Below are 18032 nucleotides of genomic sequence, written 5' to 3'. Positions count from 1 at the left end.
CAATCTGCACAAATATTTTGTTAAATGAGTAAGACAGAGATAAGATGAGAAAGAGACTAATTAAAAGGGATCACAATTCATGTCCATACCTCCTACAGTCTTCAGTGAAATAGTCCCTGTTGTAATACTGTTTCCTGATAGGAAAGAATTTACCTTAAAGATAGATGGCAAAGGAAAATGTCCAGAGGAAATTGCCAGATTGATGGTAGAGGAAATTGACCAAGTTTGGGGGTATTATTATTTGAAGTGGGAGCTGGGAGAAAGCCCACAAGTGCCAAAGAACAGTCAGGTTGGACAAAAACATCTTTCTGCTTGGGTCGTTGATACCAAAGTTTCAATCTCTGTATCCAGTAAAAAGTAGGGCAGAAAATACAGCTGAATTGGAGGGACAGACTGATATCACAGACATTAATTATGGAAAAGGAATAGGGTATGACTATGGAATTCAATAAAAAATGCCAAAAATAGAAGTACAAGTGTATTTTTAGGAATTAAACACAATACAGCATGCCTTTTTCAAGAGATATATACTTCTTTTTTCACACAGGCACAACACCCAGTGAAATGAATTTGAGTTATGCCTTTCCAAAAAACACACAAATCACACCCAAACTGTTGATTAAGCAGATAAGTAATAGTAAGTTTATATAATTCTTTCAAGATAAGAAGTGCTACATATTATTACATTACAGATGTTGGAAATTCTGAACACTGACAGTTGCAAAGGCAAGCACACACAAGCGCATGCATACTGTTAAACATGTCTAATTATGTATATTAATAACTGATGTGTACTTACAAATGAAGTGCTTCTGTGCACACGTGACCATTTTATATGCCCTGGTCATGGAGGGAAGGGGGACAAACCAGATATTTGTGTTCAAAACTCTGGCCATGCAGCTGTATACATTTGGTTGCTCATGCCTACCTTTAAAATATGGACATGTGTGTGTGTGCGCGTGCGTGCACGTGTGTGTATATACTACACATGTAATAAAAAAATATAATATAAATGTACAGGAACAAATGCAGTAAACACAGCTGTTGAGTGGATACTAAGCCCATGGAAGTCTGTGGGCCAAATTCAGCAATAATGTATTCAGTGGTGTAAATCACATATCAGGAATAAATTGGTCATAAAACAGTTATAGTGGGGGTAGTGGCAAAGAAGCATAATTTACACTGACTTCGCATTTAGTGACTGTGTAAAACATTCACCAAGGAGGCAGGAGTATGAAGCAAGATAAACAACTAACAAGAGAATATAAAATACTCTCTGCTCCAAACACACACAGCAACGTACTCTCTGCTCCAAACACACACAGAGCCCGATCCTCAGCTGGTGTAAACAAGCATAGCTCCATTTACTTCAAAGGAACCACATCAATCAATTTACACTTATGCCTATGCTATCCCCAACATTGCCAGGCAAAGGCGAGACCTGGAGTAAACAGGTGCAATTTTCATCGACTTGTAATTTACACTGCACATTATGTTACTCCTAAATTTGGTCCATAAAATGCAATTGTGAATTATGGATAAATTAAAAGGTGCACCCAATTGATAGTTACATCTATAGCTATGGCATGAAAATAAGACACACTGAAGTGACCCCAGCAGCGCTGAGCTATCTCACACAGCTAAAGAAAATGTATTTCTATAATAATCTAGACAAGATGCCTGCTACTGATGGATGATGCAAAGTTAATTATGAATATAAATCAGTACTGTATTATTGTATTCCCCCCGACCCCTAATTAAAATAACCAGTTTTTCTAGTTACGGTACTCCAAATTAAATAGTTCAGGCAGAAGTTAAAATTATCTTAACAATACAGTTGATTACTTGCAAAAAAAATGATGAAGGCCTCAATAAAAATGAACACAGTGGGCTGTGGAGTTCACACATTTCTTGTTAAAATAACATGGATACTTGATTATTTTTATTATGGTATGTTCTATAGACATACCATAATTGTGTTACTTTAAACTAGCAGTATAAATATAGATATACATCAGTTATAAACTATAGCAGAACCATAAAAGCCCAAATGAATGGCAACTTCAATTATAAGTATATCCTTAATAAATGTACAGTACTTGAATTATTCCCTATTAGACTGTATATACATGAGTGAACATTTTAATAACAGTATTTGGAATTCACCAGCAGTCAGTTTATTATAAAGACAGCTTTAAAGAAAGCATTGTTTTTGTATAAACACAGGATAATATCTTCTTTGAAAATCAAGATTACATGCTGTCCAAACATCATTCTCTCAGTACGGACTTAATCATTGACTTCAATTGGAGCTTTGCCATAGAGTTAGGCCCCAGTTCATCAAGGCACTTAAACAATGCTTAAGACTATTCTTATTCAGCACTTATGTATGTGTTTAGCTTTAACCACATAGATAAATTCCACTGAAATCGATGGGATTTATTATGCACTTAAAATTAGGCATATACTTAAGTGCTTTGCTTATTAGAGACAGTTTGCTGAACTGGGGCCTTAACCAAAACAGGGATTGCATTTTACAGGCCAAGTCTGACAGCCCTTCCTCAGCTGCATAGTCCTACTGACTTCAGGGGGACTGTTTTTTATATAGGTTTCAGAATCAGGTCCTTACCCAGTAATCTCAACTAGTCCAGTAAATGGCAGGTTCTAATTTGCATGTCACATTCAAATGTATTGTTATATTGAAAGGAATAAATATTAATTATATCACTGGGGAGTAGGGAATAGCAAGTTTATAAATCCAGGGCCTGATCCTGCAAACACTTACTACCAGGTGTAGTGCTTACTACCATTAGTAGTCCTATTGGTATTTTTGCTAGTTAAAGGTCTCAGCTCCAATTTTTTCAGCCTTTAATTTAAAGATAAGGCTGTTGAATGTTTAAAAAAATCTATCTTTTTCTTTAAAATGTTTTTCCCCCTTAGGGAGTTTGAGGTAAGTAGGTGTAACAAAAACAAATAGCTTTAAATATTCTGATAAAAAAATCATGTATTCTCTCATTCTGATGTCAATTTCTCTGATGTCATAAACTGATTAGTTTTCCAGTCATCGATGGAGTTTCCCATGAAAGTTAGGAAGTTCAAGACCTTGCAAAAAAGAAATAAAAAACATTTTTCATTTTTTATAAACAACAAAGGAAAGGAAAAAAAGACACAATCCCATTTTTCTTTCCTTTGCAGTTCATCTTTAAGATTATTTTGTGTAAGACATATTGCTGCTTACTGCTGGAATCTGTGTAAAAGTACAGATCCGTCATCTCATCCTGTAATCTTTATTCATATAGACTGAAGTCAGTTGTATTATTTATGTAATAAATTATTGCAGATTGGGCCTAATAAATTGTTTCCATAACAGCAAAAAGGTGGGGGAGGGGGAACATGTCATAGTTACCATTTATATTATATAATAAATGACAAAAAAACATATTTGGAAAATGTGTTGTGCCCTCGATGTAAAGTGCGCATGTCCCTAAGTTGTTTTAGTAACCATAATAAGTAATAAAATCTTCCTTTAAGCAGTGGTTTTCATCCCAAAAAATTTTAAAACGTGTATGCAGGATTTGCTTCACCTACCTTTTAAATGCAATCACCTCTGTGGTGAAATGCTACAAGTTTAACAGAGTTAAGGAATAAGAACAGGTGTACTTGTGGCACCTTCAAGACTAACAAATTTATTTGAGCATAAGCTTTCGTGGGCTACAGCCCACTTCATCAGATGCATAGAATGGAACATATATATACATACAGAGAACATGTAAAGGTGGAAGTTAATTAAGATGAGTTATCATCAGCAGGAGAAAAAAAGCTTTTGTAGTGATAATCAAGATGGCTCATTCCAGACAGTTGACAAGAAGGTGTGAGGATACTTAACATGGGGAAATAGCTTCAATTTGTATAATGACCCAGCCACTCCCAGTCTCTATTCAAGCACAAGTTAATGGTATCTAATTTGCAAATTAATTCTAGTTCAATAGTTTCTCATTGGAGTCTGTTTTTGAAGCTTTTCTGTTGCAAAATTGCCACCTTTAAGTCTGTTACTGAGTGACCAGAGAGGCTGAAGTGTTCTCCTACAGATTTTTGAATGTTATGATTCCTGATGTCAGATTTGTGTCCATTTATTCTTTTGCACAGAGAGTGTTCGGTTTGGCCAATGTACAGGAATGAACATGAAGAATATGAAATGTAGCAAACTGGAGGGGAATTGTCATGGGCAGAATGTGGTTAACCAAACTAGACAGCTGCTGCTTATAAACATTTGAAATCTTGTTGACCCAATAAATGAAATGAGCTTCCGTTATGTGGATGCTGACATGGTATTCTCTACAAAGATCACAGTACAGTTACATGCTGAACTACCCCTCAGCTTGCTACAGACATCCAGTTATGGGTCTGACATTATGCAGTGACAAATGCAGCTACTGTATGTTCATTTAAACCAAACTAACCAGGAAGAAAAAGCTCTGCACCTTTTGAAGCATCTGGAAATTTCTCTCCCAAGCCTATGAGATTCACTTGGAATACATGGATCAGAATGGATTCCCAAAAATCTCTACAGAAGAGCGAATGCTTACCCAAGAAAAATTCTTAGATAATCCTGGATGCAAAACTACCTTACTATTTACTTGCAGATTTTGATCCAAGTGTGCCTTTTGGATGAGATGTAAAAGTGCCTTTTGGCAACTTTAAGATCCATGGAACACATTGACTGGCAGGCCTGATGCCTTGGTCATGTTCAAATACATGTATTCCAATTCTGGCCTAAACAAAATCGCCCCATTAGTTCAATTGAATAAGATAGTCTTCTTCATTTTCTACCCTGAACTGCTGTTACGGTATGCTGTTAAAATATCACCTTGGTCAATGCAGAGGTGGCTCCACTCCAGTGACAAAGTGATCACTACATATAATGTAAAATTTTAAATGCAATGATTGCAAAATGCTTTGAATCTTCTGAAATTAAATTTGTTTTACAAACATAACACTATTATTAACATTATTATTACTATACCTCATCATATCACAAAGGATCTAAAACAACTAAACAGTCAAAAAATAATAAAGTACAAAACAATAAGGGAAATTTGCAAGCACCTTAACATCACACTGGCCTCTGATTCCCCAAGTTTCAGTTCATATGTGACCTAATACTGTTATGTTGTGCATTGTTTAATCTAATCTTCTAACATGCATTGCAGCACATTTATAATAAGATTATTCAGCCAACATTAATTTCCCTTGCAAATTGGAGAGTATGAAAATAAGGTACTTTCTAGTTTCTCCTTTGCATTATTCACGGAACATATAATAATAGTTTCAGCAGAAGAGATTAAGGGAAAGAAGGATTAAAACTCTGAAAAAACAATATATGTAAATCTAAATATGAGACCTCAGACTTGCAGTTGTTTGCATTGACTGCAAAACATTTGTTAGTTTCTGATGGGAGTAGGTTTTCTCCTTGTTAAAAGGAAAATCCTTAGTATTCACATTTAGAAGAGACAAGTAAATCTCTTTTTCTATGGTTTCTTATCTCCAGTAACAGAAACCATTTCACTCATCAACCACATTTACATTGAAAGCATTACTTGAACTTTCCATGCCTTCCAAAGATCAGTAACAGTCAATAAAAAAAGTAAGTTATACTTCTGATCACTTGATTCATGAGACAGTTGTGTGCAAACCCTTGTATAAGTGTGCTTGGTTCTAAACAGTGGGGCAAAGGGATCCAGGGATATTCCAAAAGCTCAGCATAGAAGAGAGCTTACCTGCATTCAATCTTGATAATGTAATAATGAGTCTTTTAAAAGGATAATTTTAATTCCCCTATCTACAGCAATAAAGACTGTGTACAGCTAATCTCGTTTGCCCTTTCAATTAAACTTGTTCAGGACATTCTATTTAGTCAGCACCCTGAATGGGTCATTAAAATTCTTGTTCTGTAAGAGTTGTGTGCAGCGCACTGTTGTTTTTAAATTCCATTAAATCCAAATGGTCTTTATCGTCCCATGACCACTGCGACTTCAATCAGCCAGTTTAATTACCTTACCAAATTGTCAGCAGAAGCAGCAAAGACAAACAGGAATGGTTGTGACGTTATCAAATTGAAATCTTCCTCTGTGCTGTTTAATCTGGACCAGTCAATAACAATGCTTCTCACCTCCTTCCTTTCTTCCCGAGGCTCTTAACCTTACTCTTCCTCCACAAGATTGCTGCTGCTGTTGTTGTGTTTAAGACAGATTTTGAATACCTCGCTCTGAGGACTTTAATACACTTTGAAGGCTCCTTGCCCTTGGCAAGTAAAATTTTCACTAGCTTCCAATAAGAAAAGAAAGCAATACACCAGTCCTGAATCTTTAAGGGTTGCTGAACCCGAAAGCTTTTTTCCAGATTTCACCGTTTCCCTGATCTGAAGACAGATACCACCTCCCCCCAAACACACACACCACACACGTGCACACGCATAGATTAAGTACATGTCGAAAGATAGGTAAATAGAATAGATCCTTCCACTTAAACTCGGTCTGACTTTACCTTCCCAGTTCAAGGATTGCAATAGCAATGCACAGTCGTGTCCGCGGAAGAGGAATCAAATGGAAAGAAACTCCACACGCCTAACACAGAGTACAAAGCAGTAAAACACTATTGCCCGAGAGGTATAGATGCACGTCTGGCGAGCCTGCAAACTATATGAGCCCAGTGTCCAGAAACGCAGCTTTCCCTGTATGCTACCTAGTGCCTTTGCTAGTTTTAATGATGGTCTGGCAAAACGGTCGGTAATACATAGCTGGCCATCCGCTATGACATTAGAAGCTAATTCCAGCTGCTGGCCACGTAGTGTCTCCCTCATTCTGGCGCGTGGTAAAAGTTTCTATGAAAAGAGACTCATTTGGCTCAGTGGGAATGAACACAACGAAGCAGTAACGGAGGTGAAGCCCAAATGCCAAATCTTCACTGAAGAAGCCCCTGCTGTAATTCCTGTCACTGGGAGCCATTAGAAAAGAGACCAGAAATGAGGTGAGTTTTCCTTTTTATTTTTAAGACAATAAAGCCACTTTCAATCGTTTTCTGGACATAATTTCCCCAATTTGATGAAGCGCAAACACGCAAATGTAACACTCGAAGGGGCTGATGAGGGAACGGATCAGTATTTCCTGTGCTTTCCCAGAGACGGGCTCAGTTTAGTTGCTTTTCAGAGTTCAGCCTGAAGTTCTGATAGTTCCTAGTTCTACCGCATTCCCTTAGAGAGAGAGTTGGACCTTCCTTTGCTTTTGCACCCACGGGGGAAAGAACCTGTGCAATTAAGTTTAGAAGAGTAACTAACCACAATATTCAGCTAACTCCCCCCATAGGCTTGGAATCTGTTTTTATTGGAGACGTCCACAACAGCTGAGCAACAAAAGGTCACTCTCCATAGGGAGTTGTAGTCCCGATTCTCAGCCTTCCATTCTTTTGTGTATGTAGAAGTCGCATTTTGTGATTTCATTTCCTTGTAGGTTTGTTTTTACAGTGACATTGAAAATAAAGAGGAGAGAGAGGGAGTGACATAAGGTCAAGGGACTAATGGTTCAGAGCTTTGTGTCTTCAATATACATTCACTGACAGTGCTTGTAATTAGGGGAAATGTAAATTAAACTCAAGTAACCAAATTCTGTTCTCCTGATTCTAGCCAGTTGTCACGCTGATGGTGTCCATGCACTACCAGGACAAAGTGAGCAGGATCTGTCCGGCCTCAGATACCTGCTCTTAAATACAGGAAGGGCCTAGCATGATTTAGAAATCCTGAAAGGTGTGATTTAAATAAGATGGGGCATTTTAAAATGCTCAGAACATCTAAAATAGGTTACTTGAAGTAGCCAAATGTTTTTAAATGCTCCATTGTCCCATACCACACTGGAGAGTGACGAGTTGTTACTGTTGTTATAAACTTGTATATAGTTGTCATAATTAACCTCTTAGCACTAACAGTACTTGCTGGGCCTTGCTTTTACACCCGGATTTCTGCTACCTCCTAGCTCCTTTGTCCAGTTTGTTTTGTTAGAACCAGAGGACTCTGATCCTTAAACACTGCTTGCTTCTGATCAGCTTGTGGTGCTTTGAAGAGGGGACCCGGTGAAGTGATTGCGCACTAGGAAAATATCGTGGACATTTAAAAAATCAGTAGTAGGTACATCTAAACTCAGCATCAGCCGAAGTTGCTTATCTTGGTCCTGAAACGCTTTGGTCTGAGGGTCTCACAAACGCAGTGACCCCACTCTTGCGTGTAAGTAGGCTGCTGTGGGCAAACAAATACAGGTAAATATAGTGATGGAAAGACCACTGTGTGTGGCGGTGAGGGCGGGCTGATTTACGGAACGGCTTAATGATGTGCACAGAGATGTGTTTGTTTCAGGTTAAGGACCTCCTTTTCTTATAAATCAACAGTACATTTAAAAAGTGATCCACGGACCGACTTACCTGTGCATTTCTGCAACTCCAAGAGCTAAGGTATTGATCTCTCCCAGAGTTAGCCTTAACACAGCGGAGACAACAGTGATGCAAATAAGACACCGTTCTGGCCTCTCCTTTTATTCTAAGGCTAGAACCTCGTGTTATAATCACAATAATATTTTCAGTGCCTCGCCTTAATTCTCTTTCAGATTCTTGACTACCGTGGGCGCAAGTCTTGTGCCTATTGTTTTTTTGGGCTTGTGTAGAGGAAAGTATTCGGGAACTGCAATGAGAGAGTTGGCTGTATGCCATTTACAAGGGATCGCTTTATTGTGGTGCCAAAATATCAGCTGGTCCTGCTCCAGCAACAGGAGTCAGAAATCCACGCAGACATTTTTCCTGCATCTGGACTGGGTCGGTAAAGGCTAGGTTGACTTAATGTTACTGGAGAGTTAGTTATGGTCGCACATCAGCCTTGACTGGGTCCTATCCAAAGCGCATGGGTAAAAATGAGTGAGTGAGGCTGCCTATGACAAATAACCCGGGCGTTCGGCTTTCCTGTGAGCCTGCTGAAAGGTAGCTTGAAAGGGGGAGGGCGGGGGCTGATAGGACAGGCCGACTAGTCTCAACAGTGGCACAGCCGTGGGAAGGACAATGTGACTCCATGGTGGGTTCATTTGCACAGGAGGAATGAGGGGGCTGCAGCGCCGGCAAGCTACAAGATCTCTCCTGTTGCCATAGCGCTGCTAGCTGCGAAGGAAAAGAGGGGGCTGGCAGGCTGCCTTTTAAAGGGAATCTTCCGCTCTCCTGCCTAAACCCAGGAAGAACTCCAATGGGCGACAACAGACAACCCATACCCATCAGTTCAGTAGCAAGGACATTTCGGAGTGGCATGTAGCACGGTGGGAACTGGGGCCGGGGAGGGAGAAGGCGGGGAGAGGAGGGTGCGGTATGATTACCACTTGAAATAATTCAAGATTTTCCTTACACAATTGTTATTCCCGGCTTCCCTCCGCCAAACAATCTAACCCTCCTGGGAATGCATTTACATTCAGAATAAGGGCAGTTTTACTCCTGGACTAAATTAAAAACTAAACTCGATCACAATGAGAGACATGCAACAGGCCACGCTGACAAGCGAAAAGAAGCCCTTTTCCTCACTCCCAGGGCGCCACACCAGAAATAAAAATAACTTTGCCGCCCCTTCCCCAACCCGCAGAGACTGCGAGTAAAGGCGACTTTTTAAGCACAGAAAGGCACCAAATGGTTCCGAAGTGTCTTTCTAGTTTGTTGCAACAAACCAGTGTGAACACCAACCATCGGAGGCTAACCCCAAAACCGAGATGTATGTCCCGAAGACAGACTGGGAGAGGAAGTTAGTCTGGAAAACACACTATATGCGGCCAATGGCAGCCTTTTGGGAAAGGCACCCAATAAAACCCCGCTGTGACCTTAAGATTCTTATTTTTCTAATATAAAAACACAAGTTGATCAATGATATTCTAATAAGTGTTCCAGCCTCATAATTCAACAAGGATGCTGCTACTGACAAGGCCAGTTTGAATGAACCCACAGATCAGCATCTGGTGATGGTGGGGATGGAAGGGTGCTTGTTTTCATTGCTACCTCTGAAAGTAATTCAAACGCATAGATACCAACGCTCAACAACAATTGTGAACCTGTTTCGGGTACAGAGGGATAACTGGGCAGCGCCAGACGACATTCAGTCATTGCATGATTGCGCTGCAATGGCAACGGAGCCGATTCAATGCAAACTAAAACCCGCAATGATATATGGACCTGTTTAGCCGTGTCCAAAGAAACAAGCATTCCTGAAGATGGTTGCTAAGAGCAACGTGCCTTAAGCACTACCTTTAGACCAGATGAAGGCTGAAGAAAGTACACTAGCAATTCAGCACACGAGATCAATAACAACCCGTCGCCTTTTTAATCATTACCAGCCTTCTATTCAACATGTAAATGATTTTTTAAAAGAAATGTAAGACAGTCTACCTTTCCAAGCAAACGAGAGCTGTTAATGGCTCCTGCAATCGCTACAGTGTAAACAATGCAGATACAGAAAAGGAAAACCAGCATTTTCTTTTGCATAGGTAACAAGCTGGCACACAGGATGCCGCTTGCTTGGCACCGCAACTTTTCCAACGCGTGTACAATATGAGAGAGTAAGTCACACACAAACACTACGCTAGTACCACTTAGGTTGGCGATTGACTGGATCAGTGTTCTTCGCAATTCTCACCATCTTAACTCTTATCTACTTTGCCGAACTTTTCATGCCCAGCTCTGCCCCAATGGCAGGAAACAACATGAGCTTCCAGCTGTTGTTGAACATTCCTCTTGCTGCTGCTCCCCTAACTAACCCTATATGTGGGAGGCTTTCTAGCAGAAATGCCACACCCGGTTTTTAATACCAGTTTTCAGGAGACGCTGAGGGTTTCTTTGATCTTGGAAACCGCTATGCTTGTTTTCACTGCTCTGCGTATGACATCTCTCAGTCTCTTTGTCTTACACGGGAAATAATTACCAAGTCACTTTCCCTGATGAGAGGAGCTTTTCTGAAATGTGTAATAGCCCTGCATCAATGCCTCTTTGGTATCCCACTAATCGCTGATAAATAATCTTTTCTACTGCAGCGGAACTCCCAATAAAGTAAACTTACAAGATCTTTCAAGAACAACAGAGCTGAAGGTCTCTTCCAGGGTCACATTAATATTGAATCTGCCCTGAAGCTCTGACTGAGAGGGCCATGGAAAAGCTGGAGGTCGAAACTTACCAACTAGTTGTCAGATTTTTAACTAATCAACGACTGTTTTAGCCGCGTTTCCTACTGCTATGGAAACAAAAAAGGCACAGCACGAGGAAGCCACACAAGCTCTGATCACCCCGCAGAGCTTCCGGGAAGCACGTTTGCCAGTCATTTCCCCCCTATTATTATTTATTATTATAATCGGCGACACAACAACAAACATTAATTTAGCCATGCAGACACAAAATAAAGAAGGTCTTCGGTAATTGACTCCAATAGCGTCCCCCAGAGCCTCGTCTCTCTCCCCGCTCCCCACCTATCGACATAATTGTGCATATAGGTATTCAGCCTGAAATGCATAATGTAAAGTGCGGGGGAAATCTTACCAAATCTTAATACATGTGTAGTTCCTTGAGAATATCCAATCCACAGTAAGCAAAGAAGGAGTCTAATGGTGCATCTGAAGACTGGATTAGTTAGAATCGGGGAAATAATCTTCATGGTGTTTCTATGCACACACGCGCTGCCTTACTTCCCCCTTCTAAGCGTCAGGTTCCCGGGTAGGGTAAGAGTGAGGATACGTAGACTGTTAGCCCTCAGACACGATCACGGCATGGTCACAGAGAGAGGAGAGAGTCTACGCTTCCCAAACCCATTAGCAATCCCTGCATGTTCTTCATTCACTGCGCCAAGGAGCAACCTTCAACTGCAAGGAATGGTGGGACATCCATGTTAGTCGGGGGAAAATCCTTGCGAAATCCAAACACACACAATGTCCAGCCGGGTAAACCTGGGAGGCAAGAAAGGAGGGAAATCGATAAGTAATCCAGCTCGAGAAATCGCTGAGCTATCGCCACATAGCGAGAGTCAACAAGCTCCGGGCGTTTTAGTGGCGAAGCTTTTGCTGTGCTCCCATTCTACTGCACTGCTGCACAGCTTCTGACGTGAAGCCAAGATTAAGTGAGAAAAATTGAGATAGCTCTTCGCTTCTTAAGGCTGCCTGGCAGGCAGCCTTCCCGGCAGCCTTCCCAATTTCTGCCATGTAACCGACCTGATCGCCTCGCGTCGTTGAAAATTCAGCTCCGTTTTATTTACGTGCGCACAATTATTATTTGTGTTTATTTTCTACAATAGCTATTTTCCTGCAAAGGGGCAGCTATGGTGTACGTGCACGCGCGGTTCTATAAAAATCAGTTCATGGATTTTAACAGCTGACAAGCTGGGTGGAAATCACTTAGCCTCGGAGTTCTGAAAGAGGAGGTATTACAAGGGGTGACTATGTCATGAAGGGTATCAGGCTAAGGCTTAGGCTAAAAAAGATCCCAATAGTTTAATTCGCTTCCTATTACTTATGCACATTTAATGCTGTTAATGTAAACGTGATGACTTGTATACTGATTGTCTTTTGGCAACTTGTAGCTGACTCTGATCACCGAACATCGAAGCTTTAGCAAAGTACAGAATAGTTTTGCAGTGTTAAAAAAATAAATAAATCTAATGCTGAATTGAAATTCCTACATACTCATTTCGCTCAGTTTGCTTGAAACGACAGTGCTGTTTGAAAGAGAGGATGTGTGGATTTACATGTTTCATATTCTGCACTCCAAAACGCCTATCTTCGCCACTAAACTCTCTTTGACTGTGGTTTTATTAAGGTTCTACTTTTTATACTTGCATAGCGAGACCTATGGTTAAAATGGGACTGTAGTCTAAACATATATAATATTCCACTATCCTTAATAAGTATAACAGTACTTGCTAGTTTGCTTCTGGGACATTTAGTTTGCATCCTCAAACAGCTATGGACTTTTTTTCTTTTCTTTTCCTAATGCATTTCATATAAAGGTGCACTCATTCTCGGCAACATTTCAGATTTTCCTTGGTAATACAGTCAAGATACTTTAAGTTGTGTATTCACTCCTATGTGCATTCATTAATACACATTGGTCGAGAATGGACAGCAATTTTAAAAAAAATCTGGAAGTGAAGCTTTCACTGAAGCTATCTGGGGTTTTTATTATAGATATTAAAATACCATTCCTAGTACCCCACAAGGAAAATGAATGCAGATTCATCTGTATTCTGCCTGGGGTCTGCCCTCTATTGCAGAAGAAAATCTCAGTGAGAGAGATTTTTATCACAGATGAAGACAGCATAGACTTGGCTTTACAGAACGTCAGACTGAAGAAACACAGTCTTGGATCTATCAAGAGTGTAGCAACATAGACGTGAGTTATGGTTAATTCTTAATAATTCTATGCATACTTTAGACATGCAGAATAAGTGATATTAAAATTGAAATTACCTATAATCTAGAGACCATGTGTTCCTAAAAGCGTTAACAATTCACAATAACTTTCTACCCTTATGAGTTACTGATTTTCTTTGACCATGTCTTCTTCAGATATTGTAAAAATGCTGTTGAAAAGAAATTTATATTCTGCGAGTGGCTTATTAAACATTACTGATTTCTTGTCTTTAAAATGGAGGCATAACTGCAGTGTCAAAAATAAGTATCATGAATGGCTACTTCTGCAGTCTAGCAGGCAATTCAATCAAATGATTTGACTATTGGAGTACATTAAAAAGAACACTAGTGCTAAAAGCAAGGATATCTAGCGACTCCTTCAGTTCCCATTTAGAATATCTCTCAAGAAAATGTACAGTTTGCGGTGCTCTTTCATGTATTTGCTGTTTCATTTACTCTGATCTACTTGTTCATATCTTATCTTGATCCAAGGAGGAATAAAACAGACTTGAGTGGTAACTGTGCATTCTTAATTTTGCTACAGTAATGAATTAGCGGAGGTTAGGCATCTTCAAATGCTCATTGTGTTGGGAATTATCAGAATGTAGCACTATTTATAGACTGAACTTCAAAAAAGCATGGAAATTATGAGATTCATTGTCTTCTTTTGCAAACGTAGAGCATTAATCAAGAAATGAGAATAAACTATTTTAACCATCTGTTATCCAAACTTATTTTCTAAACTACCTGGACAAATATGCAGCTACCTGTAATAAAAGACTGACAAAATTCCCAGCTTGCCATAGCTCTTATACAAGCACTGAAACTTCAAAACCATCTATTATAAATGGATTTTAAAATTAAATGTTCAATATTCTACATTCCAAAACCTGTGCACATGCATGACATTCAAATTATCTCTTTTCACCCTCAATAACCGTCCAATACTAACCTGACAGCAGTCACCACCATGGACAGCGACTGGACCTGTCCAGCTGAAATACCGTGGCGACAGGACGGCTGCAATCCCTTTTCAGCACCACGGAGAGCACCACTCCTTAAGCATCATTGCCGTTGAGCTATATTACCTAAGCCATGTGTCATTTTACGTGTCAAAATACATTTCCCCCCTCCAAAGGTTTCCCAATACAGAAAGGGAATTAATGTATTTTATTCACACTTTTGAAGACGCACTCTAGTCTTTACTATGTTGGCCGGACTATGTTTTTGTTGGTATTTCACAGGGTTGCCTTGAGTATCTCCTTTATTATGTCCTACCACACATTTCTCTAGTATCTTATGAAAATGTCTTTTTCTCAACGAAGATTGTGGTTAACTCAGAATTCTTACATGGCGTCCTTACTTTTTGGTAAGGAATGTCTTGCATGCCACCAAATATTTAGAACTAGGTGAAAAAAATTGCCTACATTTGATGGCTAAAAATAATTTATAAAACATATAATTAGCTAAAGCCTAAACTCTACCATGTCCAGATTCCCATCTGTTAAGAGGATTTCAGTTTCTCCTTATTAAACTCCTTTAAAAAACCCTTTTTCTCTCTTCTAAAATATTTTAGTATGAAAACTGAAAAGTACCATAGCGCCCCTCATTGCATTTTCCTTCCCAGTATTGTACACATCTAAAGGATTTACACGGCCAATTATATAGTATTTTACTGAGGGAGCTGATCTTGTCTTTTCAATGCTTGTCAACCCTGCTACTCAATTCTTTTCGGATATAGGGCTAGCTGAAGCTGGTGTCCATTGGGATCCTATCCTCCACATACCAATAATCTGACACAATAAGGTTGAAATATTCAGTTTCCTGTTATAAGTCTTGATTTGTTCTTCAACTTCACCGCTTGGTAGCTACATGTTTTTAGTGTCCAGGGCCAGCGCACAGGTGAAGCAGATATGAAAATACATGTTTCAGCTGCAAAAAAAAATTTAAGTAGACATTGTGTAAGTTCATTAAAAACTATGCTGGGTATTAAAAGACTATTAATTGTGTGTTATGTGTGGGCCCTGCGTATCCAATGATCTTATGTAAATAATGTTTCCTTAGGAAAAGGGGGATTGGTTTAAATTATGCATTTAAGCGATTACTTTAAGCGATTACATATAAAAGATTACTTTTTATACAAAGTCTTTCTTCTTCAGAGCATATTTTATGTCCTTTACTTATACTAAAAGTTAATCTAGTTCCACTTAGCTGCCACCTGCTGGGATATACATTTTTACCACAGCAATTTAAGACAATTCTTTCCATTATCAGGTCATAGCTACATATCTAAGAACTGACCACAGAGCTTGTATCATGGGCCTTACATCACTTAACTTCCTGATTGTTTCCCTCCTAAGGATAACAGAGAGAAATGTAGAATCGGCGTGTGACATATGGTCCTTGACTCTTTGTTCCTTGGACATTTTTCGGTGAATCGTTGCAAACGCCTCAGACTTGTCGGCCACCAGAGTCCTCCTGCTGTTGCAATCTGGTGAGAGGAAAGCAGTAGCCTCCTGCAACACCTGACCAACCCCACTAGATCTGTACACAGAAGTACTGCATATTTGCTGACAAATTAGTAACCTGGTCCTCCCCTTTAAACGTTTGCCAAAGTACTAAAATTAATGTTGATGTTATCAGTTAAAAACACATTGCGGCCCACTTGCACTCCACTCCCACAAGCTATAAAAACGGTAGGTCCCCCTTGTCTATTATTAGCTTAGTCCAGATTTATAACCAAGTTTCTGCTGCGCCGATGATTAATGACATTGTAAGATGGTAATTAATTTTTTAGCTGCTGGAGAGACGTGCATCCTAATGAACGAACTGAGTATGTGATAGATTTACTCGTTCAGGCACTTTTGGACTTCACAGCAATGCACTCCTTGGCATATTTTTAAGCAGCAAAAGCAAACATTTATGGCTTTACCCATACATCAGCTTTCTCCCCCTGTTACGCCCCCCCCCCCCCCCAGTATCTGGGAAAGGTTGGGGAAGGATTTTTCTTTATTCTACCAACAAGTTTCTAAGGAAAAACTGAAGGGAGCTTTTTCATTTGAACTCATTCCTTCATTTTCACTACACACGCTGTATTGGCAGTCACGACTACATGATACAGAAAGGAATGTTTCCCACTGAATACAGAGAGCCTCAAACACTAGCCAGGTTAACAGTGGGTAACTTCTCAAAGGATGCGGAATTTCATCTTTGATCAATAACAACAGGACTGTCTATCATAGAGTAGACGGTTGGTTGTATAATGTAGTAAATGACCGGACGGTGGAAGGGAGGAGAGAAGGGGGATGAGACATCAGACGAAGTACAGACTATTGTCCACCAAGATCTCTAACTATTAAGTTAGAGCAAGTCTCATCTTTTCTCCTCATATGGCTAGTTTTCTAAGGAAGGCGACTTGATGTATTTTTAAGACAAAATCGTGACGCCGGAGAAGGAAGTAAGCAGGGTCACAAGAGGAGACGACACCCCTCAAGCTTTTGAGGCTAACTCCGATTCTGCTCTGGCATATCGTGACTATACAGCTCCGGAGAACCAAAGCAACAGATACCTCCGGGATACTTTGGGGGAAGCTGGTGTTGCTTTTGTTGCCCTAACCTGGAGGACAGGGGTTGCCGGCTGGATGACTGATAACTAGAGAGTCCGTAGGAATCTGGGAGGCAGCAGTGCTCAGCTCAGTCAGCTGAAAGCCGGTCTGGATTTGTTCAAAGAAACCCCGACAATGCCACTTACAACAAACCATGCCCGGTGCAATCACCAGCCCGGCGGCTTTCGGGTGCCATCTCTCCCGCCCCTCACCCTCTTCCGCTCGCCCCCTCCTTGCCCCCTTCCACGGAGAGCAGGAGAAATACCCAAGCACGACACTCAAAGAGGCGCGAGCCCCTAGCGAGGCCGGGGTCCCGCCCCGGAGGGGAGTTCTTACCTTGCGGTGCGGACAGGTGCTCGGCGCGGCTGGCCAGGTTCACGGGGCAGGCAGAGCCCGGGACTGATGCTGCTCACAAAGTAGCGCAGCAGTTGGCGGGGCTATGGGAGCAAGGTGCAGCCGGCGCGCGGAGCTCGAGTGAAAGCAGCAGCGGCAGCGACGGTAGCTGCAGCCCAGCAAAGAGACACGCCTCCTGCCGGGAGCGCTGCACAGCGCCCTTTAAAGGCACAGAGCTCCTTTGCCTGTTCCACCGCCGCAGGGCCCCGAAGCGCCCCACGCACCGCTCACACTCCCAGCCGAGCCTTCCTCAAGCACAGGCCAGGCGGGTGGCTGCTTGCGACGCTGCTCTTTTTGCCCAGTCCCTCCCCCGCAGGCACGTGCAAGCCCCGCTGCAGACACCTCCTGGGAGAGGACAGAGCTTTACTCTCGCAGCTGGGGCCAAAGGCAGCCGTGAGCCGGATGCCACATTTTGGCTTGGGGCACCGCAGAACCATACAGCCGACCCCGTTCACAAGGGAGATTATACCACACGTCGCGCTTGCAACCGCCAAGATTTGAACCGCTGCCAAGGGGAAGGGAGAAGGTGGGGAAGAATCGGGGGGTTGAAGAGCTAAGGAATTCACGCTGTCCTTATGTGC

At 41.0% G+C, this 18032-nt stretch overlaps 1 protein-coding gene across 1 annotated transcript in view; it reads right to left on the bottom strand.

Moving 5' to 3' along the window:
* Window positions 1–17518, bottom strand: part of GRIK2 (glutamate ionotropic receptor kainate type subunit 2) — a 600313-nt gene extending 582795 nt beyond the window's left edge. The window contains exons 1-2 of the mRNA XM_032799954.2: window positions 17395–17518; window positions 11593–11996 (exon numbers count right to left, since the gene is read on the bottom strand). Of these exons, the coding sequence (XP_032655845.1) occupies window positions 11593–11707 (115 nt within the window). The 5' untranslated portion in view covers window positions 11708–11996; window positions 17395–17518. The remainder of the gene's footprint in view (window positions 1–11592; window positions 11997–17394) is intronic.
* Window positions 17519–18032: the final 514 nt, after the last annotated feature.

Source organism: Chelonoidis abingdonii, chromosome 3, assembly GCF_003597395.2.
Source record: "Chelonoidis abingdonii isolate Lonesome George chromosome 3, CheloAbing_2.0, whole genome shotgun sequence".
In the NCBI taxonomy this organism is placed as follows: Eukaryota; Metazoa; Chordata; order Testudines; family Testudinidae; genus Chelonoidis; species Chelonoidis abingdonii.
This window is presented reverse-complemented; position numbering and strand designations above follow the sequence as displayed.